This window comes from Lepidothrix coronata, unplaced genomic scaffold (assembly GCF_001604755.1).
Source record: "Lepidothrix coronata isolate B3197 unplaced genomic scaffold, Lepidothrix_coronata-1.0 Scaffold59, whole genome shotgun sequence".
Classification (NCBI taxonomy): Eukaryota; Metazoa; Chordata; class Aves; order Passeriformes; family Pipridae; genus Lepidothrix; species Lepidothrix coronata.
Genome location: NW_016690239.1, coordinates 2,883,954 through 2,909,984, shown reverse-complemented (window position 1 = coordinate 2,909,984; position 26,031 = coordinate 2,883,954). Strand labels below are relative to the sequence as shown.

The 26,031-nt window shown below is 40.2% G+C and overlaps 1 protein-coding gene across 7 annotated transcripts in view; it reads right to left on the bottom strand.

Annotated features, from left to right (window-relative positions):
• The window catches only part of MLLT10 (myeloid/lymphoid or mixed-lineage leukemia; translocated to, 10), a 123,189-nt gene extending 101,810 nt beyond the window's left edge, over positions 1-21,379 (bottom strand). For 4 of the 7 annotated variants that reach the window (XM_017817133.1, XM_017817136.1, XM_017817134.1 and 1 more), the window contains exons 1-2: positions 20,676-20,962; positions 16,880-16,959 (exon numbers count right to left, since the gene is read on the bottom strand). In XM_017817133.1, the coding sequence (XP_017672622.1) occupies positions 16,880-16,959; positions 20,676-20,844 (249 nt within the window). In that variant the 5' untranslated portion in view covers positions 20,845-20,962. Of the gene's footprint in view, positions 1-11,668; positions 11,779-16,879; positions 16,960-20,675; positions 20,963-21,030; positions 21,088-21,358 lie in introns of those variants that run through there. The other 3 variants (XM_017817132.1, XM_017817129.1, XM_017817135.1) reach the window with 3 other exon arrangements.
• Positions 21,380-26,031: the final 4,652 nt, after the last annotated feature.

Below are 26,031 nucleotides of genomic sequence, written 5' to 3'. Positions count from 1 at the left end.
AAATTCAAGACACTAAAATGAACTGATCAGTTCATTTTGAACAAAATCCTACATATGCAGTATATATGTGAGCTAAGTTGTATCTTAACAGTTCAGCTCTCCAAACATTAAATACTAAGTGCTGCAAGACACACAGTAGTAGTAGTTTCATTTCAGTGAATATATCATACACTGACCAGATTCCTAATGTAAGAAGCCTGGTATATATTCACAGTAACAGTGCATTAAAGTTTGTTCCCACCCCAAAGCTGCAAGCTGGCAGCTTAAAGCCAGTGAGAAGACAATGATATATCTGAGACAAGGGAAGCTTCTAGCATAGTCTACCCTGCCCCACCTCTGCAAGCCTGTGGAAGTTTGACATATACTTTCACTAGTGGCAAAACAAGTTTAGGAGGTTCTCTTCTTCCCTCCACCACTCCCTCAGCTGCTGACACAATTATCTGTATAGGGCTGCCCCTTAAACCAGATCAGTGATGTGGAGTGAAATGAACTTTTTAACATTTTTATTTCAGGTTATATCACTGATGCAATTTAAGCATAAACCCACAATCAGTTGCACCAGCAAAACTGAAGACAGGGAGCCACAGCACTGCAGCATTAATAATTAAAAAGTTAGCAAGCTTCTTGAGCAAACTTCACCACAAAATAAATCAAAATGATTCCATGACACTAAGCTGCAAGGAACTAAACCAGTCCTTTATGCAGAAGAGTTAAACACAGTCCATACACTCTCATCAGAGCTCAGCTTCACCTGATTTATTTTTGTCTCCTATTGCCAAGAGGACTCAGGTCCATTAGGCCTTCCCCAATTACTTCTCTGCAGTCCTGGCTGCAATCTGAGAAGATGGAAGACAGAAAACTGAAGTGGAGGAGGGAACTTTGATAGCAGGAGAAAACTTCAGTGCAGAGAGTTCTGAAGAGTATCCTCCTACTGGCAGGGAGCAGGATGCCCGCACTCACCCCGCTGGAGATGGGTAACTCTGCAGTGATATCTACACTCTAATGACACAGAGCACTTCTGGTACCATGAATTCTGGGTACAATCTGAGATAAAGTAGCACCCTTGAAAATTAATACACCAGATAGTGATCCCTTCTACTCCCTTCTCTGGTTATGAATCTAAATCCTTCTCAGCCTCCACACTCTCAGATTCTAATCTGTCACCCACTTCTGCTCTGCCAAATTACAATATACACCACATAGTAACACCAGTAGCTTTGCCAGGTGGGAACAGCAAACCTCATCCCTTAGCAAATTATCCTTTTATTTTACACTTTATTAATAGTTCTGAAATGGATGGAATAAAGTTTTAACCTTTTTGTCATGTATGTTGATGATGAAACAAGTACATGGAAGAATGTGACCATTCATACAGATGGTCTCTAATATTTAAGCACACGGAGCATGGCAGGGCTCTTTTCTCCGGTTGTGTGTTTTGAGTCTTATCTCTAGCAAAGGATTTCTGACACAGATTTATTGTCTGAGCATTCAAAAACACTGTGGGGAACTACTAAACTAGCTGTGGGGGGCGGAGGGGGCGGGTAGCAGGGGCGGACATAACACTCACAAGATACCACAGCATAAATACAGCAAGCTGCTATGACTGATCAACAATTCAGATAAACATCAGCAGGTTAAGCTGTGCAAATGTGAAGACTACAGAGGCTGACTGTGATCCAAGACAATAACCATATCCTTTGGTGTGCTGAAGGGCACTAGTCCTATAGTAAGGAGGTGCAGCAGGTACAGTCAGCTGAAGTAGATCTGAAGAGGAGTGAAAAAGACACAAATACTGGCTGAAGAAACACTGAATGAAGTTGTAGAACATATCATCATCCCTTTCCTTTCTGTCCTTACAGAGTGTAACATGGACATCTCATTTTTGCAGCTCTTTGGTGGAAGAGCCTAGTTCATGGATCTAGCTTCTGTTCAAGCAGAACTGGGGTGAACTCTCGGCAGGAATTGCTTTGGACTATGAGGTCTCCTGTAGAGGACTAAAGTAAAACCACTCTCAAAGCTATGCAGCTGGAACAGTCTGACAGTGCGACTGTCACAACTCACTTCTGAGCTACATAAAAAGCATCTTAATTAAGCAAACGAAGACTGATCCTATAACCTTGGCGTTCAGGCAAATGGAGACTGCCTGGGCCTGATGAAAAACCCACTGCTTCCTGAGGAGTCCAATCTTTAAAACATCACCCAGCAGAGAACTAAAGTGGTCAGAAGCATGAGAGACCCATGCAAACGGTGAAAGAAATGTTTATTTCCCTGACATTATTAAAAAGTAAAAATAACCAAGAAGAAATAAAGAACGGTAAAAAAAAAAAAGACGCAAGGTATCCGCTGAAGATATCCATCAAAAAAGTTCCAAGACTGAAGGTGAAAATAAGAGAAGAATAAGCTAAATACTTCCAATTTCCTATACTGAATCAGTTACAGTCCAACTTGGCTCCATGCATTGTGGCACAAAGTGTTCTCCCTCTATTTTAAATGAAAATGCCTTTCCATTTTAACTAGGACTAAGAGCTACCTTAACCAGAAGTGGATAATATCAGACAAATCTAATTACTCACATCTTTTTGGTTAACCTAACTCTACCAATTTTTCAACTGGAAAGGTATAGAGAAGCTGATTTAATCCAAGAAACTACCTTATTCATATTGAATGAAGAACAAAAGGCACGTGGCAGATAGGAAAGACAGAGACAGGAACAAGACTATACAAGTAGGAGAGAAGAAAGCAAATAATAATAGGAATATAACATTGTTCTTCCCCCAGGGTTCTGTAAATTTGGAGCACATTCATAAAGCATCATCTGCAGACATCCATTATATGCTGTCTCTTGTTATAAGAAAACAAAGGTCAAAGAATTCTTGTGCAGGTAATTTACTGGATTCGGTCCAAGCTAGGCCAATGGAACCAGTCACCTAAATAATGACTGTCAACCAAGTAAAGTCCTGCAGGACTGAATTCCCAGCATTGCAATGAGGCAATAAAATGTGTCTCTCAATATGACCTGTTAACCTAAATAACTCAAGAAGATCTACAGCAGATTAAACAGACCACAGTTCCTTAAAGTTAGCCTAGAAATCAGGCTGCAGTTCCAGCTGACTTTACTTCAGGCTCTTTAAGGTAACATAATTGAACACTGCTGCCAGGAGAGGATCACTGGCCTTCCCCTGCTGTGTACTTCCTTCTGCCTTCCTTGCTCTGGGAAAAGGATTCAATTGACTATATGAAAATCCTAATCGGCAATCTAAAAATAATTTTTTTTTTCAGCCAGATCACTTCTTTGAGCCACCTTTCCATAAGGCCATATGCAACAATGTCAGACAACAAACGTAACAGGAACACAGATAGGGAGGTGGGAAGGAGATGAAGGATATAACTATCCTGGTTCAAGAGGTGGCATCACCTACACTGGCTATAAATGAGAGTGGAAGTCCAATCAAAGGCCTTATTTTAAATAATAAATAAATAAATTTCAAGAAAACATACACCACACCTGAAACAGATTAATTTAATGTTGGTAGTAATATAGACAGATTTCTCAGGCCCAGATCCAGACATATTTATTAGGTCAATTTTATTTTGATATTTCCCTGATATTCATACATTCCAAGACTTTTAACAGGCATCAGCCATATACACAAACTGTTTAGTTTAGAAGCTTATTTTCCTTGCCAAGGTGTACTGTACCCAGCATGACACACTTCCAGAACAGTTTTTATTCTCCAAAGTACGTTTTGATCACAGAATTACTGTTTCATATTGCTTGACAACAGGAAAAAAAAACAAAAAACCAAAACCCCAAACCCCAACAGTATTTAACTTAAAGAAACAACTTTAAGATACTGCAATACATGATCCATAAAGTTACAAATAACAAAATAGTTATATAAAATCAGCATCACAGTTCTTGAAACCTGACACAACCTCTTCCAATTCTTTCATTAACAGGAGTTAAAAGTTGTCAGACAAAACATTTTATTCTGCTGCTCCTGTTATTCATTATTTAAACATTAAAATTATTTAAATGTTGCAAATTTTAGTTCACATTCTAGTGAAAACATGAGCTGGAAGACAGAGACGAGGAACAGAATCAAGACCCCATAATCCAGGAGGAAATGGTCAGCGACCTGCTATGCCACTTATCCACAAATCCATGGGGCTGGATGGGATCCACATGAGGTTACTGAGGGAGCTGGCAGAGGAGCTTGCAACTTTCAACCATTTACCAGCAGCCCTGGCTAACCAGGGGGGTCGCAGTTGACTGGAGGTTAGCAAACACGACACCTATCTACAAGAAAGGATGGAAGGAAGATCCAGAAAATTACAGGCCTATCAGCCTGACCTCAGTGCTGGGGAGGTCACAAAGTAGATCACCCTGAGTGCCATCACAAGGCATGTGCAGAACAACCAGGGAAATCAAGCCCAGCCAGCATGGGCAGGTCCTGCTTGACCAACCTGATCTCCTTCTGTGACAAGGTGACCCATTTAGTGGGTGAGGAAAAGGCTCTGGATGTGTCTACCTGGACTTTAGTAAAGCCTTTGGCATAGTTTCCCACAGCATCTCCTGGAGAAACTGCCTGCTCATGGCTTGGCTGGGTGTGCTCTTCACTGGCTAAAAAACTGTCTGGATGGCCGGGCCCAGAGCGTTGGTGAATGGAGTCACATCCAGCTGGCACCTGGTCATCGGGGGTGTTCCCCAGGGATCAGTGTTGGGGCCAGTCCTGTTTAACATCTTTATTGATGATCTGGACAAGGGAATCGAGGGCACCCTCAGTCACTTTACAGACACACCAAGATCAGGGGGAATGTTTGATCTGCTGGTGGGCAAGAAGGCTCAACAATGGGATCCGGACAGGCTGGATCGATGGGAAGAGACCAACGGTAGGAGGTTCAACAAGGCCAAGTGCCGGGTCCTGCCCTTGGGTCACAACAACCCCGTGCAACTCTACAGGCTGGGAGAAGAGTGGCTGGAAAGCTGCCCAGCAGAAAAGCACCCGGGGGTGCTGGTCAACAGCAGCTGAACATGAGCCAGCAGTGCCCAGGGACCAAGAAGGCCAGTGGCATCCTGGCCTGTATCAGCCATAGTGTGGCCAGCAGGACCAGGACAGTGATTGTCCCTCTGTACCCGGCACTGCTGAGGCTGCATCTCCAATCCTGTGTTGAGTTTTGGGCCCCTCACTACAAGAAGGACACTGAGGTGCTGGAGCGTGTCCCGAGAAGGGCAACAAAGCTGGTGAAGGGTCTGGAGTACAAATCTGATGAGGAGCAGCTGAGGGAGCTGGGGGTGTTCAGCCTGGAGAAAAGGAGGATCAGGGCAGACCTTATAGCTTTCTAACACTACGTAAAAGGAGGACAGAGGAAGGTGGGGGTCAGTCTCTTCTCCCAGGTAACAAGTGACAGGACAAGAGGAAACAACCTCAAGTTGCGTCAGAGGAGGTTTAGATTTTAAGAAAAATTTCTTCACTGAAAGGGTGGTCAGCCATTGGAACATGCTACCCAGGGAAGTGGCAGTATCACCATCCCTGAAGTGTTCAAAAGACATGTGAATGTGGTACTCGGGGACATCGTTTAGCAGTGAACACAGTGGTGCTGGGTTAACAGTTGGATTCAATGATAGGTTTTTTCCAACCTTAACCATTGTTTAATTCTATGAATCCATCAAATTCTTATGACTTTTTTTAAATTAATCTAGGAGGAAAGAGTCTATTGCCAAGCAGAAGTCCTTTTATTACTTTACTTCTGAATTTGCTTTCAAATACATCTATTTTACAGCATGCCATGCTGCTGGGTGTTTCTATATATATCTAAATGCTCTAACTCAACACACTTCACCAAAGCACATGGACAGATTTCTAAAGGTAAGCAAAGCAAAGCAGCTGATCAGAGAGTTACTTTCTAATCAATGGCTTTCCAAGTGGCAGCCCCTGATGCTCTGAACCCTGACTCCCATTTATCAGTAGCTGTAAAAATCTTGCAGCACAACTGACTGTGTCTAGGTACACATCTCCCAAGTTCTGTGCTACAGCTTCACCTGCCTCTACCAGTATTCCATACCATTTTGTTTCATCCTGGGGTGTTACCAGAAAGAAACATACATACATCTAAAAATCCCAATCCTACAGACATCAAATATGCTATGTATATACATATAGTACTTATATAGTACTACTTCAGATAATACCTTAATAATAATAAAATAATACCTTCATAATAATATAATACCGTAATAATATCTTAATACAGGTTTAAAAATGGTTTAGAAGGGTAAAGATCTTGATTTAGGTAGTTATTTTAGTTAATGTAAAACAATTTAATGCTGGTAGACACATACTCATTGCTGTCAAAAACACAAAAGTCCTGGGAAAAGAAAAAGATGTCTAGAAAACAGCTCTAACAGCTCTGGATACGAAGCTTAGTACAAATCACGTCTAGAGTTTCAGTTATACCAATGCTGCACATACGTCACCCTACCTATACATAACTATTTGAAGCTCTTCATTCACTTTTTTGATGAAAAACTATCTTTTAAGCTCAAAACATTTTTTTTATTTATTTTCCTTCTTCCCTAAAGGATGTGAAATGAGTATTCAATTTTCTCCAGAGCAAAGAGTTATATTTTTTAATTTCCTTTTATACTTTCCACATCCCTCTTACCCTAATGTGTTTCCTTTGATAAGAAAAAAAAATTAAAAATAACACATGCACGTTGCAATGAAAATGCTGAAAATAGGAAAAATTCTGTTTTCCCCCAATACACCCAGAAAAATTTGGGATAATTTTAGTGATTACTTTGTGTTAGATTCAGGCAAATATGGTATTAACAAGCAATGCAAACATAGCTCTGTCTATAAAGAGACGCCATATTCTAAAGACACTTCAATAAAAGTGTGCTAATTAAAATTAAGAACCAGAGACAACTAGATAATACTTAATAAAAAAACCTAACTCAAATTCAGCCAATCAGAGGCTATCTACAGTAGAACAAATACTTTAAAGCCTACAAAGGAACACTTTTTGCAAAATCCAACAACAAAAAGAAAAAGCCACCGATAATTTGCAGAGCGGTGCAAACCAGTACGCTGGTGCCAAGACATTTTTATCTGGAAATTTAGATCTTGGCATAAATTCTATCAATAGATGAGAATTCACAGGCAGTTTGTACAACAACAGATCCAGCAACAGGATGTGCACCAGACTGACCATGTCTACATCTGCTGGCAATAACCTACCCCAGCCCTCAGAACACAGTGACATCTCATCCTTCCATTCACTCCTTCAAACCATCTTCTATGAAGCAAAATCACTGCTGCCAACATACAAAGACTAACCAGAGAAGATCAACCTCTCAGCCCTTGAAGTCTCCAGAAAGTCCAATAAAATGCATAAGCATTCCCAGCAGCTGCTGAAAATTACAGAACCTCTACTCACATCAAACTTAGGCTATCTATTCATACCAAATCTTTTTACTCTGTTGTTTTACTGATCTTTTCGTTGGTGGTTTTTTTTTCCTTAAAACCAGTTAGGTACTCTGAAAATTTCCATAAGAGTTTATTTCTATTTTAACACCCATGCTTTGTAATACTTGGCAGAATCACAAGTTCATTTTTCACTTGCTCAGTACAGCAAAAAGGATGAATTGCATATCCCTTTTCCAAAAGCTTCTTTATGAATGATCCAGCCAAAGAAGAAACTGCCATCTACAAAACCAAATCCACATTTTCTTCAGTTTCTAAACTACAGTAGGATAGCAATATACCTTATCAATTGTCTTAACCTGCAGCATCTTAAGACCTTACTTGTAAACTCACAAAACACCCACCTTCACTATTTTGATCTAAATGGCTCTATAAATGATAGCTTGCAACCATGCAACGATCTGAAGCAGAAGTCAGCGAGTAGCTAACTACAGAATTTTTCAAATTATCCAAAGAGAAGCAAACAAAAGTTCTAATGATTCCAACCTATGATTCACCCCAGACTCCAGCGTTTATAAACCACAGTGAAGAACCAACAGGAATCAAAAGATCATCTGCCACATCCAAGAATCCCCAACTGGCTGACACCACTAATAGAGCAAACGAACGCATGCTGTCAGTTATTCTCTTCCAAAGTGCTATGTTCTGCAACTTGACAACTTAGGAAATTAAGTCATCTCCATCTTCAAATAACCATTTCTTGATGCTGACAAATTTGCCAAATCTCTGCCCCATGTCTATTCAGTCATCTGTCCCAGGAGAAGGAAAGAACTTTTTTTTAAAGCAGACAGTTGACAAGTAAAAGAAAAACAGACTGACTACCTGAAGCATTTTGGGTTTTATACCTGGATAAATTAAAGAGACTCAACCTAGTTCTTTTTATCAAGGCATCAGATAAAAATATATGCAGATTCAGTTAGCTCTGTCAAAAACATCTACTATAGATAATAAATTTGCAGACTATGACAAGAAGATTAGAGGCACTCAACATGCAAATCAGCATTCTTCCAAGACTGTAAGGTGATAGATAAGGCCATACAAAAGAAATAAAAAAAAAACCTCCTGATGGCTTCCTGGAAAACCCCAGCATCTGGGGAGACATTCCCAGAATCTCATAAAGGATTAAACCGAAGACAGGAGTGATATGGAGATAACACAGCCTTTTTTTGCAAACATCCTGGCTGCTGGGAACTTAGAAGTGGACCCTTAGGCCTACTTAGGCCTATTTCATCTGTCTATCACCCCAAAATTAGTTTACTGACTATAGCCACTCAAACGGCTTAAGAAAAAGGTACAAAAAGAGAGTGAACATAAGCAAAAATCGCAGAGAAGTTCCATCGACTCTGTGGAGGTAACCAATGGGCTACCTTTTCTTCCTCCACCTTTTCAGGACACTTTGGGGTGAGTGATTGCTTTATATGTATACACTAATTTTATTTTTGCTCCATAGTACTTTAAAATTTTTACTTATTACTTCCTTGTAAGTTGATTTTGCTTTATAGTGTAGACTTAAGTTTTTTGTTTTACTTATTCTTTGTAAACTGTCTTACTTATTTGTAAGCTGCTTTTGCTTTAGGGCGTGTGCCTATGCTTTGCATTATTATTATTACTACATAGTTTAAGTGTGTTTTTGCAGTTAGATCCTATTCCAGACACGACAAACCCCATAAACTGTCACAAATTTGTATTAATAAACATGTTACTTAGTGAACTGTTAGAGTGAGTCCTTTTTTAGGTGCTGACAGTTTCGTTGATGGTGAAATAACTCATAGGAGAAACCTGCTGAGGGGTTTTTATACCGCTTTTTATAAAAGGACTGCACTTAAGAGTATCAAATGTCCTGTCCGCCTCGGCAAACCTGTTAATCAAAGGGTGTCATTAGGTGAGATGCTAACAGACTGTTTTGGACATTAAAAGGCTTTGATCTCCTGGGAGTGGGATGCTGATAGACAAAAAGTTAATTAATACAGGTTGGACAGAAAATTCTTCTTTTCTGCCCCTTTTAACATGACACGAGATCATCACACATACTACAGGTGACAATCATACTTTTACTCAGCATATGTAAGATAACTAGAAGAGAGAGAACATCGAGTACAGTGTAACATGGTGATGACACACAGCTTATATCATGATCTGGCTACTCCAACTTCAGAAGTCCAAAACCGTAAATCTCCCATACATATTAAAGACTAGTAAGCCCTGCTAGATGTTGCAAGAATCCAGAATATAAACATACACAAAGCTTGTAAGATTCACACATTGATCTTTAGTGGAAAGTACCATGGGGGCTATGAGAAATGCCTGTCACATTTGGAAGCATTTCCAACTAGACATCCAAGTTTTTTTTACCGGTCTGAAAGTGTGCTACTGACCCAATTCAATCTACATTAAGAAAATACAGTATGTAGTAGTTCACTTCAGTGTTCTTCTGCAACATACCACAGTTTTATCCTAAAGATTCCTAGCATGCATTTTAAGTGAGGTTTCTCACAGCTGAGAAATTGTTTACTTTAGAGACTACTTCTCCCAGTGAATACAATGGAACAAACAGTCATAAAACATTTCCACATAAGAATTAAGCAATTCCTGTAAGGGAAAATGTTTTGCTCTGTTCTCGCTTCAGTTAGTAATTCTGCCACAGAATCTTTAGACCATTTACTAAAGTACCTGCTGTATTGACATCTATGTTAAAATATTTTTGATCAAGTAGTACTTGAGTGATGGAACACTGCTTTAAAGCCTGAATACTCTATGTATCCCTAATTAGCATAATGTAATTATAAATTACTGCACAAATTACATGTACATTTAGGTAAACTGTAGCTAATCAAAACTTGAAAAAAAAAGGTAGTAGACCTTTTGTGCTGTAATGAAGTGCTTCAAGTAAGTTTATGAACTCAGCTGTGTATTTAGAAACCAAGTAACAAATATGCACACAAGAAGGGAAAAATGCAGCACACTCAAAAAAACCTCATGAAGGAAGTACAGTCAGAAATGGCTTTAATACTCCCACTGTGATATGCAGGGGAAAGTACACAGAAACTATACTGCACTTCTGCAGCACCTTCTGCACTCCTTGTACTCCTAACCTTAATGACCAGACACTATGCAATGCTAAGCAAGTCTGTCACCTTTTGAATTGCAGTACTGTAAGGTTATGGGTCTGTGTTCACTACATACACCAACAAATACTGCACAGGAAAAAGTATTTTCTTGTACTTAAGAAATGCAAAGCAACAACACTTACCTACTATATCATGGACCAGTAACACACATCACTCAATCAACAGTATTTCAAGATATGAATTTTCACCTTCACCCCAATCAGAACAACACACATTCTCCACAATCATTCCGGTTTTCTCCCTCTAACTCTGTTTTTCTCTCTCTAGCTCTGTTCAGTCCAAAGTTTGCCCACTACCTCTCCCAATTACTATCCTTATCTTGACTTCCTCATGCCCCATCTGTGGTACCAAGACAGTCTGTAGTGAGTTGATCCTGGCTGGATGCCAAGTGCCCATCCAAGTGTCTGTTACTCCCCTCCTCAGCTGGACAGGGGAGAGAAACTGAACAAAAGGCTCTTGGGTCAACATAAGGACAAGGAGAGATCACTCACCAGTTACAGTTATGGGTAAAGCAGACTCAACTTGGGAAAAAATTACCAATCAAATCAAATTTTATTACCAATCAAATCAGAGTAGGGTAATGAGAAAATAAAAACTAAATCTTAAAACACCTTCTCCCTACCCTTCGCTTCTTCCCAGGCTCAACTTCAACCCCCATTTCACCACCTAGCCCCCCCCCCCTCCCGCCACACAGGGGGATGGGTAATGGCAACTGTGAGCAGTTTATCACACGCTGCTGTCCCTTCCTCCTCAGCAGAACTCCTCACACTCTTCCCCTGCTCCAGCATGGGGTTCCTCCCACAGGAGACATTCCTCCACCAACTTCTCCAACATTAGTCCTTCCCACGGACTGCAGTTCACAAACTGCTCCAGCACGAGCCCCTCCAACGGGAAGCAGTCCCATAGGAAGACTGCGCCAGTATGAAATCCCCACAGGGCCGCAAGTCCTGCCAGCAAACCTCCTCCAGCATGGGCCTCTCCACATGGGTCCACAATTCCTGCCAGAAGCCTGTTCCACTGCAGGCTTCCCATGCCTTCTTCACACACATCTACCTGTTCTAGTGTGGGGTCCTCCACGGGCTGCAGGTGGATCTCTGCTCTGCTGTTGGCCTCCATGGACCACAGGAGAATCTCAGCCTGCCTTCCCAGAGTCTTCACCACTGGCTGCAGGGGAATCTCAGCTCTGGTGCCTGAAGCACCTCCTCCCTTCCCCTCCTTCTCCACTGACCTTGGTGTCTGCAGAGTTGTTTCTCTTACATATTCTGACTCCTCTCTCCGGCTGCAGTTTCTATTGCTCAGGGGGTTTTTATCTGTTCTTAAATGTGTTATCTCAGAGGCACTGCCACAGTTGCTGATTGGTTCGGCCTTGGCCAGCAGCGGGTCCGTCCTGCAGCCGATCAGCTTTGGCTCTGTCAGACGTGGGAAGCTTCTGCAGCTTCTCAGAGAAATCACTCCTGTAGCCCCCTCGCTAACAAAATTTTGTCATACAAACCCAATACAACAATGTTCTGCATAAGTACCTTTAGCAGACGTTTTATTCAAGATATCCAGCTACAAACTAACATTCACTGCCTTCTAGACTGCACAGTCATTCATAAAAGGTAAGATTGTGTTTCTGTAAAAGCCATACAAATAACAAAAGCACAAAGATCAATTTTTCTGTTGCACACTCAAAACTAAAGCAATTTTTTCACTAATATTTGTTACAGTATTCTCAAAAGTAAGTGTAGTAATATTCTTATATAAAGTGTCCTTCACGAAAAATTATGGATACATCGAAGAAACATTCATTTCAAAATTTCTTGAAGAATTATTTCAAGAGATATCTTCAAAAAGACTGCATAGTATACTAGTCCTTATTGGTGGACAGTATTTAAAATTGAAGAAAAAAAAAAGAAAACAGCAAGTTTTCTTCTAAAAGTTTAGTTCACCTGTACTGTGACCATATTTATCAGCACTCATTCTAGTTTACAGATACAGGTGTAATAACCACAGAGATCCCACTCCCCTCCAGGCAGCCTGTTGAGCCAGAGCTGTCAGAGCTCTGATCAGAAACCTGTCTGCATATTGAAAGGTTATATTGCTAGTTCCTCCTTTTTTGTTTCTTGCTGTTTAGGCAAAAGGCAGGTTATACTACACCTATGGTTGTTTTATACTAGATAATGTTGGGGGGTGAGGTGTTAAACTATGGATACATCAAACAACTCTTATGACCAACTCCACAAAAAAAATTTGTAGTTGCCTGTGATGAAAGATTTTTTTAAAAAAGAAGATTTGGAGAGAGCTACAACCGTTGTTATATTAATGATTTTTTAAAAAAAATTAAAACTCAAGCATTCAGAATGTGGGTCATCTGTGCAGCAGATGCAGGAACAGCTCAGGTCTGGCAGGACAACAAGCAGGAACTTATCACTATGAGCACACAATGTTTGTGAACTGGGTGTGGAGGTAAACAGTGTAAGCTGCATTTCTACTGCCCTGAATCCTTCAGTAGTAAGTACTGTATGATCTAAACTTATTCTGTCTGACAGTCTTTCTGTCTCCACACTAAGTTCCAAGAAACACATGTGCAAGCACAGAGACTGCAGTTATGCCAGACTGTGCTGAGATCCAGATGGATACTATCTCAAGCCTTATGTGGCTAGCTCCACAGGGAGTCACAGCCCCCTCATTCCCCAGGACTAAAATCCAGGTGGCTCATTAGACAAGCTGTAGTGTCACACAAATGTGCTGATTCAGTTCTGGGCCAGGACTGCATTCAACTTCATAACCCACTTCATCAAAAAAAAAAGAAAAAAACCCACAAAAAACCCAACACGGAAATGTCAAGTGAAAATCATCATGTTTATGACATTAGAGTAATAGTAATTCACCTGCAATGTAAGCAGTCTGACCTCACACACAGCACCTGAGCTCCTCACATGTAGCATCTGAGCTGTACTCTGAGGTAGTAAAACTTCCTGGAATTCGTAACTCTGAAGTTCAGTACTGAGATCTCCTGATGTCTCTGAAACAAGCTGGATTCACAAGCAACACACCTACACACAGCTAAAAAGCCTGACCAAGCTAATCTTACAAACATTGAACACCTCTGTGCTGCCTGATATCTTTATCACATAGATTACTGCAGCTCCTTCATGATGAGTATGAACAGTGGTAGCTTGTAGTAAACCATAAACACACGGTCTATTTATACGCCAGATCATCAAGGAAGACGTCTGACATATAACAGAATTATGGTGAAAAAAGATCTTTTTGAACAACAGTTGTGCTACAATTCCTAAGCTTAGTTTCTCCAGTCTCTCTTTGGATGCCAGAATTATCAGCCCTCGGACAAGATATATGCACCATCCCATTTCTCAAGCCAGGACCCAAAGTTCCTTACCTACTCCTCCATATAGACCCTTTTCCTACATCAATGTGTATCTGCCCTGTTTTTTGACTCAGAAGTTCAGGTACATCTGAAGACACTAAAAGGGCCCACTATGCAGGGTAATAAGAGCTACTGCTGACACAAAGCTGGGAGCAGTTGCCAGCCATCTTGCAGAGATTCACGTTCCAAGCTCACCACAGGTCAGCTAAGATAAATTAGCTGATTTAGAGAAAACTAAGACTTTTCAAGCAATAGCTAAAAACTTACACAATCATCTCAATATGCCCGTTATCCAAACAGTTCAGGTTTATGAAAAATCAGTGATTCCCTCAAACACAGAAAAACATGACCCTGCTGGAGCCAAAACTCAGTATTACTTGACCAGCACAGAACAGCACTTTCCAAGTAGTGACTGACCATTCAAAACCCAAGATGCTGGCTAGCACCTCACCAACAAAAACGCAGAAGTCAACCAGCCAGGAGGCTTGTGTGTCAAAAAAAAAAATAATCAGCCACCACTTTTACCCACACCCAGTATGTACCAGCTTAGCAGCAGCACACAGAAGAAAGGGAACACGGTACATATGAGTGTATAATGGTTGAAAGTACATGGGAAGCCAATTGCCCTAATCTGCAGCTAAGTGAACTTCTCTGGGGACCCACCAGCTTGGGTTGTGTGCTCCCAAGTTAGTCTAGATCTTTCCATTGTTAAAGCAAGCCTAACTTAAGTGTGAGCAATTATTCGCAGTTTCTTATCAGAATGAATTTATTTGCCCAGTAACTGCAGCTTTACAAAATTTAAAAAAAAAAAAATCAAGGAACAAAAACCACACACCCCAAAAACACACAACATAGACAGCATCAGCATGGAACAATATGCTTTAGTTGCAAGACTGAGATCTTTTCAAGATTAAAAGTAAGCAGAAGCATACTAAAAGTAATGTGATTAATTTCATTCCGGTTTTGTTTAGAAACAAAAACACCAAGAGGAAAACTAAGCATCAGTCTTAATACAGTGATGATAAGCATGTTTGCTTTTGAAAGCAAATGCACTAAAACTTCTGTGTCTGACAAACTGGTTACAGTAAAATTCCAAATTCCATACTGAAGTCAGAGCTTCAGTTTAGTTTCTGAATGTTAAGATCTTCTCCAAGATGCATCTCAAATACAGCCAACATGTTTCTAACTAACATGCTAAAACTTCAGCTGTTATTAATCTATTATACCTCACATGCAATTAGTTTGACCTGAGAACCACTTAAATTTACACTACATTACAAATGGGATTTTATTTTTTTTTCAAAACAAAATCAGTAATCAACCTGTTGAACTAAACAGACCCTGTTCAGTGGAAACAAGAGCAGAATATACCAGGCAGAGAATTCAGTTAAGTACAAGCAATATCTCTATCAAAGCAATTCTCGTTGGTAAACTCAAGAAATTATCAGAATGCAGTCAGATATCGTTTACTGTAGAACTCTGTACAGTTCTCCTTCATTTCTTGTGCCACAAGAAGCCAGGAATAACTAAAGCCCAAATGCTGATGAGGATTCCCTATCATGCACCTGAAAAATCCTCTTTATAGCCACCAGCTCTCTTTCCCTCCCCTTTATATTTTTAACTTTGCCATTAACCTGTACATATCAAACTCAGCAACATTAAAATATGCTACTCTTAAAACTTTACACTGCTGAGGGTCTTCTCAGGAAAAGAAGGAAACAGCCTTTCTTTAGAAAGGGTTTTCTTTTCTGTTGACAAATATTTGAAGAGCACATAGAAATCAACCTCCTCCTTTCTCCCACCTACAGGTCTGCTCTGCAATAAGTAACAAAGTCTCAGTTACCAGGGCATGAAAACGTTAGTGGCAAGTTGGGAAAAAGAGGAAGGAGATTCTTTAGAGCTGTGCCAAAAATTCATACAACATTAAGTCTTCCCACCATTTCTATAGTACATTATATTAGAAAAGGAAATAGGTACAGCAAGCAGCTCATGTAAACACTCCAACAGACAGTAACTGAAAATTCAGTGTCTGACTCTTCCTTTGTTTTTAGATATGAAAAGTCAGAAACAGTTTACACACTGCTCTAAGATGCCACACCACCTTCTCGTCCAATTAAACTTTTTTTCAGAGGCAAAGGAACAGCTTAGTCTTTCCAAATACTCTCACTTCTCTCACTTTACCTTTTGCTGGAAGACAAACTAAAAAGTGACAATTAGGGAGAAATGTGATTCCCCTTCTTTAAAAATGCCTGATAATCATGCAGTTTGATCTAACAACATACAAGTCTGACCAAAACAAAACCTCATCTAATCAAGGTTAAAAAAAGAAAAAAGCCTTATCTGAATTCCCAGTATTTATCCTAAAAAAAAAATTAAAAACCAGAGAAAGAAAATGTTTCTTCAATTGTAAGTACCATATTCCAAGTAAGCTTTAGATTTTGAAATTAACAACACTACTTATTGGTCAAGTGCTCCTAAACTGAAGCTTTCAACTGGCAACCTAAAGCTGCTGTAAAAGAAAATTAGACAGAGATTTTATTTCCTTCCTGTACCTAACTATGTAAGTGCTAAACTGATAAAATTAGCCAAAACCTACACCATAGACAAAAACAAAATCCTTTAAATGGTTGGAAAACAAAACAAAAAAACTCAAAAAAACCTCCACCACCTAAAAAACAAAAAACCACACAGATCCTGAAACTGTCAGAACATTTAAGAGACAGTTATGTATTTCCACTTTAAAAATAAGAAGAAAAATGGTCTTTCTGAACAGCATCTAGATGGAATTACAATAGAAAGCTAAGCTCTTTTCCACTATTACTGTAACACTTGGGTAAATATTATCCATACAAGCATTATAACCAGCATTACTTAATAAACAAAACACATACCACTCTAGCTGCTCTTTCCTGAGATTCACACTTCCTGCAAAACCATGGTCCAGTGGGTACTTGAACAATTCCATAGCAAGCTGTTTTGAACAAGACAAAATATTTCAGCAAACATAAGCAGCACTACAATACTACTAATATGAATGATATAAAAAAAGCTTAGTATAGTTGATCTCACATCATTTTAATTGTCAAGAAAGTCCAAATTGGCATCTACACATTGCACTTGAAATCCTATCACAATGGTACTAGAAATGAAGTACAAAAAGCTTCCACTTAAAAAAATTATGCAGAATTTGTTGAATTAATAAAAAAACCCAAACTATTGGCTTGAAAAATAATATACCCATTCAAAAGCAGCGATGTTTCATATGTGATTTGTTTTGCTATTTATTTACCTGCAAAACAGGGTGAGACACTTTACTTTAAATGATGGATACTTGTTATTGTCAGGTCTTTTTTAAGAGAAAACTAAAAGCAAATAACAAATCTGAGTTTTTGATAAGACATTCATTCATACACTTACTTACTATCCAGTTCTCTTACTCTTTTTAAGTAAAATAACTGGTCTTGAGCAGGAAATCCATAATAAACTGAAAAAAGATACAAAGTTTGCTGTTTTTCCCCTGCAAATTCACGTAGAACTGCAAATACAAACTTAACTGAGCATTAGGGCTAAGATTAGTCGCAACTACAACCAGGCTACAGCATAAATCCTTAGGAAAGAATTTGACACAATCAGATTTATCTGCAAGACTATCATGTATATTTTCATAGTATATAAAAGCAACCCCAGGAGTTTGGTAAGAAATTCCACAGGAAAAGAGTTTAGCAATTTGGCAATATTGTTTATGTTTGAAATGCACACATCAAGCAACTTTAAGGACAACTGAGGGAATTAAAATACAAGAACACAAGTGCTGTATATTCTAATATTGGTATGGGCATAACAAATAACAAAAAAATCAAAACCCCAAACATTTTCCTCAAAAAGACAATCCTGAAATTTTAAAAATATGATGTCAGACTCAATTCCCAACAATCCTATGTTACTTAAATACAAAAATCTGGTTTAAGTGTGTGAGTAGAAAAAAAATATGTATGATAAATTAATAGTTAGGAAGAACATTGAGATTAAATTAGTAACTTCCAGTATATATACAAAATTGTTATTGGTTTTGTGCTAGCTTGAAGAAGAAAAAATAGTAATGCAACAGTAGTATAAATACACCTTTCCTTCTATGAAGGAAAGCTAATGAAATAATTTCCTATTATATACATACATGTAGTCATATTAAGATCATTGTCAAGTTTTCACATACTGTATCCAAGTACTGACAGGACAAACTATTCTGACAATCCCTTTCTACTGTACACTAAAGTTCTTTAATGTAAGAAAAAAACCCTTGTTTTCCTTGGATCTATATTAACCCCAGATGGGGGGACTCTGAATTCCTCTTCAGAAATTAAAAGGGAGATTTTAAATGTGCACTCACACATTTATGTTAGCAAGTGACAGCGCAGAGTAAGAAACAACTATGGAATGCAACTCAGAGACAGGGCTGGCAAGTAGACACAAAGGCAACACTAGCTGGGCAAAGACCAAAGTTGAAGTGCTCTTATATCTGTAAAAGTAACAGAACACATCTAGAGCCTAGAAAAGCCCATCACCGGTTTGTGCTCTGAGATACTGTGATACTGTTCACAGAGTTCCAGGGCTTCCTTTGGTTTATAGTTCCACTGCTGTGCAAAGCTTTGTTAGACACATGAAGCGATTCTGTCCTCCACAACTTGCCGGTGACTTAACACCTGAAAAGAAGTTTCCTCTGAACTAAAAACAACTATAGTAACAAAAAAAAGCAGTTAATAAAGCCTCATGGGTAATACTGCTGTCTGCACTTGAAATACAGACTATCAGCTTTAACCATGAAGACACTAAGTTTACTACAGAAAGGCCACAAAAAGAGCAGACATACTTCCCCTACCACCTTCATTCATGGGACATACGTAATGTAAAGTATCCCAAACGTAAAGCATCAATGATACAGTAAACCAAGACATGGAGTTCTTCTTAAGATCTCTACAACAGCATCTGGATTTAGAGGAAGCAGTACTTTGCACACTTCCTGACAGATTCAAATTCAGATTTGGATATGACTTTAAAAAAAAAAAAGTTCATATTCTTGTACCAAATCTACTGAAGTGTGTCTCTCTATTTTGGTAATACCTCCTATAACTGACCTTTGTTCCCACTATTTCAGTTCCAAGTGTTCCTACCAATCAGTTCCGTCACGGAAGATATTAGCAATGCTCTAGATACAAATGAAGATGCCCAAGATAATGCAAAAGTAACAGCTGTTTCAGGTGTGGCTTCTAAAAGTATTCATGTTTTAGTGTTCTTCATGACTCTAAGATTTCACAAGAGCAGAGTTAACTTACTGGTTAACATTACTCAGCTCTTAAGACAACAGAAAACCAATCCAAAACCAGATTAATTTCACAGATCCTGTCAGCTCCCTTCTATGTTCAATCCAACATTAACAGGAGTAACCAAATTCTTCTGCAGATCTCCTTAAATTTCTCACTATCTGTCAGCTTACAGAGAAGCATATACTTGAAACAACCAGTTACTATATTAGATCATCTTCAGCACAATTTAAGACCAAGCACGAGACACTCATTAGTAGCATTTTCACACGTACTAGGCATTCAGACTAATGAATTGGATTTAGGATTTTCTGTCTCCTCCAATTTGTTCACCACCTATGAGTAGCCAAAGAGCCAGTCTCTGAGTTCACATGACTGCTTAGAAGTTGGTATAGTAACTATACCAAACTACCATCTCATTCCTTATTTCTGATACCATAAAGTAAAAGCCATGATGACTTCCTTTCTTACAATATAAGCAGCAGAATCGAGTCTCTTCCTCTGCTCTCACACGAAGGGTCAACCCACTGACAGAAACAAAACAATCATACAGAGGGAACATGCCAGCTCCTGAGCTGAGCTGGAAACCAACCAACGAGCCTCCACTAAGCCAAACAAATCCAGCATCAGCCATTCCGACTAGCACCCTCCCCCTGCAGAACCACAACAGGAAGTCTCTTCATCTACCAGGAAACATCAGCCAAATGACATTCAAGGAAAGGCAGGCAGAGGTAGAAATCACATGACAGCTAAGCCTTTCCTACGCCCGCCTCTCTTCCAATCCTAAACCCTCCTCGTGCACTGGCTGCCCCTCAAATAAATTGTTCAAACTTGGGAAAGGCAGGGACAACAGGCATCGAGTACAGGAAGAAAAAAAAATACAGCAATAATTGCCAGAACAGAGAATAGTAACAAGTTCTGCAAATAGAAAAAGGAAGTTTAGATAGTCTTTGGAAGGTTGCAGCTGACGTGAACAGGGTGCAAAGGCAGACTGGGAAGCATGGACACAAAAACGGTACAAGTGGAAAAGAGAAAAAAAATTGGAAAAGTGGGTTCTTCCTTTCTCACAGCCACAATATAGGAAGTCATAACAGAGTAAGCCTCATGTGAGGAAAAAGACAGGCAGACTGGAAGGACACGGGATGACAGGACAGGTCAGACCTGAAAGCACGTGGCCTTGGAAACAGGGAAACAGGTTTCATTGCTAATGAGAAGGAGCTGGGAGGTGATGCCGGCATCAGAGGGGGGAAGGGAAAAATGGGGAAAAAACGGCCGGGGGGGGAGGGGGGAGGTGAAGCAGGGCCAAGGGAAGACCGAGAAGGAAGCAGCGAGGCCGGGGCGGGAGCGCTGCCCTCGCCTGCCCGCTCACCTTGATGCACTGCGACATTGCAGCCGTGCCCGTCGCAGTAGACGAGCGGGTTCTCGGCCCAGCCCCGCTCGTCGGAGCACACGCAGCAGCCGCCGATCATCTCCTTCATGCTACTGGAGAACTCGCCCTCCAGTGACACCGGCAGCAGCAGCGGCTCGCTGGAGACCATCTAAGGGTTAAAAACACCGTCGTCAACACCGCGCACGCCACACGCGCCTCGCCCTCCGCCTGCCCCCTCCCCCGGCGGGGTCTCCCCTCAGTCACTCAGCCGGCGCCGCCGCCACCACCGCCGCGGCAACGCTTCGGGGCCCATGACCGCCGGCTGAGCGCCTCGTCTCGCCCCCGCCCGACCAACCGGCCAGGCTGTGTCGGCCGGGCCGCGGTGGCGGCGGCTCCTGAGGCGGACGCGGCTCCGCGGGCGTGCACGGCGGCGGCGGCGCGCAGGCGCAGTGCGCGCGCGCCCGCGGGGCGGGCGGGCAGGCCTCGGCCCGGGGCCTCCTCGCGAGGGTTCGCGCGCTGCCCGCGGAGCGTGAGCGCCGCCGCGCCGGCCCGGGCGCGCGCCCCGCCGCGCACACCCCCCCACCGAGAGAGCGGGCGCGCGCGCGGCGCCCCGCCGGCGGCGCGCGTCCGCCCTTCGCTGCGCCTCGCCCGCGCGCACCTGACGGCCCCGCGCGCGCACCCACCTCGGCGCGCGGCCACGGCCCGTCCCCCGCGCGGGACATGGCGGGGCCCGCCCGGCCCCTCCGCCCGCCCCGCTCCGCGTCCCGCCCGGCCCAGCGACACCGGGCTGGCCGCGGCCCCCCTCACTACCCTCCCCTCCCCTCGGCGCGGGGGGGCGGGGAGGCGGCGGACATGCGCCCCGCTCCCACCCGCGATGTCACTCTGCTCATGCCCCCTTCAGGAAGGCTGGAGGACTCGCCCCATTCCCGCCCCCTTCCCACCTTCCCATCCCCCCCGAAATCGTTTTTACTATCTTGTTTATTTTCCCCCTGATGTGACTGCAGGACTAATGCATTCCCCCTCCCAACTTTTATTATCCTGTTTATATCCCCTCGGCGTGCCTGCAGGACTAATGCGTTCTCGCCGTTACGCCACTTGCCCGCCCTCAGCGCAACTTTTACTATTTTGTTTATTTTCCCGGCGATGGGGCTGCACAGCTAATGCATTATTAATCCCGCGCTTTCCTCTCCCCCAAAACTCCTGGCGTGGATGCAGCGCTGCCCGGCTATTCCTGCCACAGCAGCGAAAGCGATGCTGAACTGGAGATGTGACAAACACAGAAATCAGGGAGTCCGCAGACACAAAACCAAACGTGTTCTCAACACAGCTGCTTTGGGCGTTTGGGGTTTCTTTTTAGTGAAACAATTCTGTAATTCTGTTGTCTCTCTTAATTAGAAGAGGAGGGGAAGAAGAAAAAAAACCGAGAGGAGAGAGCTGAGGTGGTCAGCAGAGAGGAAAATCTCAGACTATTGAATTCACCATTGTAAGCAGGTATGCCTATGGCAGAAGGAACTAATTGTGCTGATTGTTAGAAGCACAGAGAAATTAAATGCAGCCTTGCAAAATTCTGCTCACTCACTTGCCCCAGGCCTAGCATTTATTTATTTGTTTGTTTGTTTGTTTGTTTATTTGTGTTGGACAAGGAAGATATCATTGATTCATGTTCATTATCGTGCTAAAAGACGGAGAAGCAGAATTTGCCCGTGGACTGTATTTTTCATGATGATCTTGCAAGGGCAGCTCAGCTGGTATCCCTACAAATCACTACTGAATTATGTACATTCCTGGACACATCACTACCTACACCGATACATATCCAGGTTATATTTTATACATTGTTAACTAATAAAACATCTGCACTTGCGTACGGGAGTATCAGGAACTGCTACGTGGAAGGCAGAGGTGGGATGTGTACAACTCTACCCCCTACAGACATTTGACTCTGCAGTTTGGAAGCAGGATATCTTAGGTCAAGCTCTCTTGTCTCCTTGAAAGTTTTAAGTGAAATTATTTTGATAGAGAAAGAACGGTGGGCAGGGAAAAAGGAGTCATAGAGGTAGCTTCCTACATGCAGGGCCCAACCAAACATGAGATTAATGCAGCCATTTGGGGCACATTCTAAGCATTTCTCTAAGCGTAAATATATGCTCCAAATATCCGTAAGAGTTTAAAAATGTTTAAGACCCGTGTAAAAAATGGAGGGGGAGGAGACTGGAACATACTGTGTTTCAGTTTGTGTAAAATCAAAGATTGATCACCAGAAAAAAAAAAAAACACCCTGCACCAAATGTCCTATCAACACTGAAGAACACAAATTTGAACATAAAACTATTTATGTTATAAAGCATACTTAAAACACTATTTTTATTACTTTAAAAGCTCGTAAAAAATACCCTGAAAATGGCAGGTGCAAGCAATTACTTTGTAAGAAAATAAAGCAGTTAATATATCCTGGTGTTTTAAAAAAACGCAAAATTATTTGAAGCTGATAGCTACAGTGTCCCAGCCCTTCTTCATTTCTTGTTGAGAAAATGACATCTAATTTAAAAAGCATCCTCAATGATTTTGCCAACTCTAACTAAGAAAAAAAAAAATCACAGTACAGCAGCAAATCTATCCTTTATTTCCCTGGCAGGTAAATTAAAATAAAGATCCTTTTAAAATGAAAATCTATTAAATATATTTTGTTGGATGAATTTATACATTTAGTAAAGCTTGCAACAAACAATTGTAAGTTTTTCTCACCGCTTTTTTTTTAGTTCATTGAGGTTTTCCTGCAATTTCTTCTTTGAAAAGCAACTAGTACAATTCCCGAGTCTTTCTTTTTTTTTTTTTTTAATGTTAGCTATTTTAAAGCTCAATCTTTAGCCTTATAAAGAAGCATCACCAAAGAAAAAACTAATTACTTTGCAACAACTTGATTAAAGCTGCACCATGGCAACATGAGTATATTCATGAAAAACCTACTGTATAGTTTTCAAATAAAAATATTTTAATCTCACACCATGTAACACACTAGCTCAGAACTGAACAGCCTGAAATTCTGCTTTGGTCAAAATTCAGTGAAGCCTAATACGCTCAAATATTTAATAAAACATTTGTTGTCTTTTTATGGATTTCTGTTTAATTCCTTCTATAGAAGGAATATACATGGACTGGAGGAAACTCCATGACTACCACTTTATGGTATTGTATAATATTGGATGGAAAAATTTAGATAACCTCTTGATAGTTCTGTAAAACAATCATTTAAAGAAGACTTTTGAAATGCAAAATAGGAAAAGAAATGCATTATCACCAAATAAATACTGCAAACACTAAGCCTATAACAGCGATGGAATCAGAACATAAAATCTTGTAGCATATATGTTCTTATGATTGTAGTATTTAATAAGCACTGACATGACACAGAAGACCAATTTTCTTTTTAAAAAATGAAGCCTGTCCTTCTTATAGTGATATATAAGAGATTAAAATAATTAGAGAGGAATATAATCCAGTGAGTAAGAATGAATAATTTCATTGTTAATCTATATGCAAGGAGAAAATCCAATTCTCTTAAAAGGAACCTACAAAACCTAGGAGCTAAACAAATCAGAATATAAGAAATGTACAAAAAGATTCTATGTTTTGATTTTTTTTTAGATACTTTCACAAACACAGTGAATGTGTAAGTGAAAGAAAATTACATTCTCCAAACGCAAATTGTTTCTAAAAGTTTAAGGTATTCCTCAAGAAAACAGTAGCGTATATAAGTAAATAACATTTCAGCTTCAAAAACAAAAATAAAGAGGTATTCACAAATTTTTACTAGAAAATAACCAGTTCCAACAGTAAAGCTAAGATTTTTGAATGTTTGCTTTAAATGTCACCTTCTTTACTAAAATGTGCAAAATCATATTGTGATTTTAGTGAATAAAACAAAGCATTGAACAAGAAAAAATCTTTAATTTACAAAACCACATTACCAGTTGTATATAATCAGAAGAGTCTTCCAAAAATAACAGAAAGAGCACAGACTTGATATAAAATGCATACTATATTAGAAAACATTAATTGATACTGGGACTTGGAGCTGGAGAGCAGGAAAACTCACTTCCTTCCAGAAAGCAAACTTCTCACATCAATTTTTACTCCATTTTCAGACTGGGTCTTTGTTGAGAAAGCTGTGATCTTTACCTATGTGCAAAAGGACACACATGCTGCAGCTAAAGAGATGCAACTGAAAACAGAAAAATTGCAGTAACTTAGTGATATTCAATAGGTCGAATAATCTTATCTCCCGATTATCCATTTAAAATACATTGAAGCTTGTCTGCCTTTTGTTTCTGTGGGTTTAAATCATTAACAGTGTTCACTAAAATACCTTCTAATCATGGGTATTTGCTTCATTTCTGGAAAGGCAGCAGCAATCATCACTTTACACAAAATAAAATGTGACTCTTACATGTTGACCCTTCCACACAGTGCATTTTAAATGGTAGTCTGACTTAGATCCAACAAATTCTTTCTATCCATGTTCACTTATGAAGGATATAGTGAGTCTACAGAACCCACGTTAAAAACATTAATGTATCTTTACATGCTTAAATTATACTGAGAAAGAGTAAAGTTTTCTTTTTCCTCCTCCTGTTCGTTAATATACTGCTGCAATCTGTATTTACCACCTATCCAAATGCAATATACTGAATAATTTAGAAGTTTCAACATTTAACATGTAGTCACTTTGTGATCAGGAGTTTGCGTGTTCTGTGTATTTACGTGTTATGCAAGTCCAGGTAGCAGCATCAGAGGTCATGTCAGTGCATCTCCTGGACACCATGCCTCTTCATATGTTGTGCTATTTTCTTTTATGCAAGCATAATTACAAATTTTGTAGTTCTTTAGACCACAAAGAAAGGGGAAAGTAATTCCACCAACTATTGTATTCATTTTTTTTGCTTTTAATTGTATTATTACCTTTGAAGACTTTGGTAAATTCCACTTAACCAGCAGCAATGGATAAAATTGGTGGTTTTCAAGTACTGCTTCTGTTACTAGTGTTGGCATTTAAATGTTAATTTCAGACTGAGGTTTACAGTAAACATGAAACAAGGGATTTTCTTTGAATGAACAATCTCAAACCAAAATTCTACATAAAGGAATCCTAGCACAGGATGTTTTCAAGTGCAGTGATTATTTCCTTTTAAAGATTTAACATTCCCTAAGTGATAGAAGTTAAAGATTTAAATGTGACAGTTAATTTATAATACTCTACATTAAAAAAGCATTTAAATGTTAACCACATTTTTATATGAGTCAAGTCAAAGTAATGATAATTACAGTATGATACAAAAGAACCTGAAATAAACTTCTA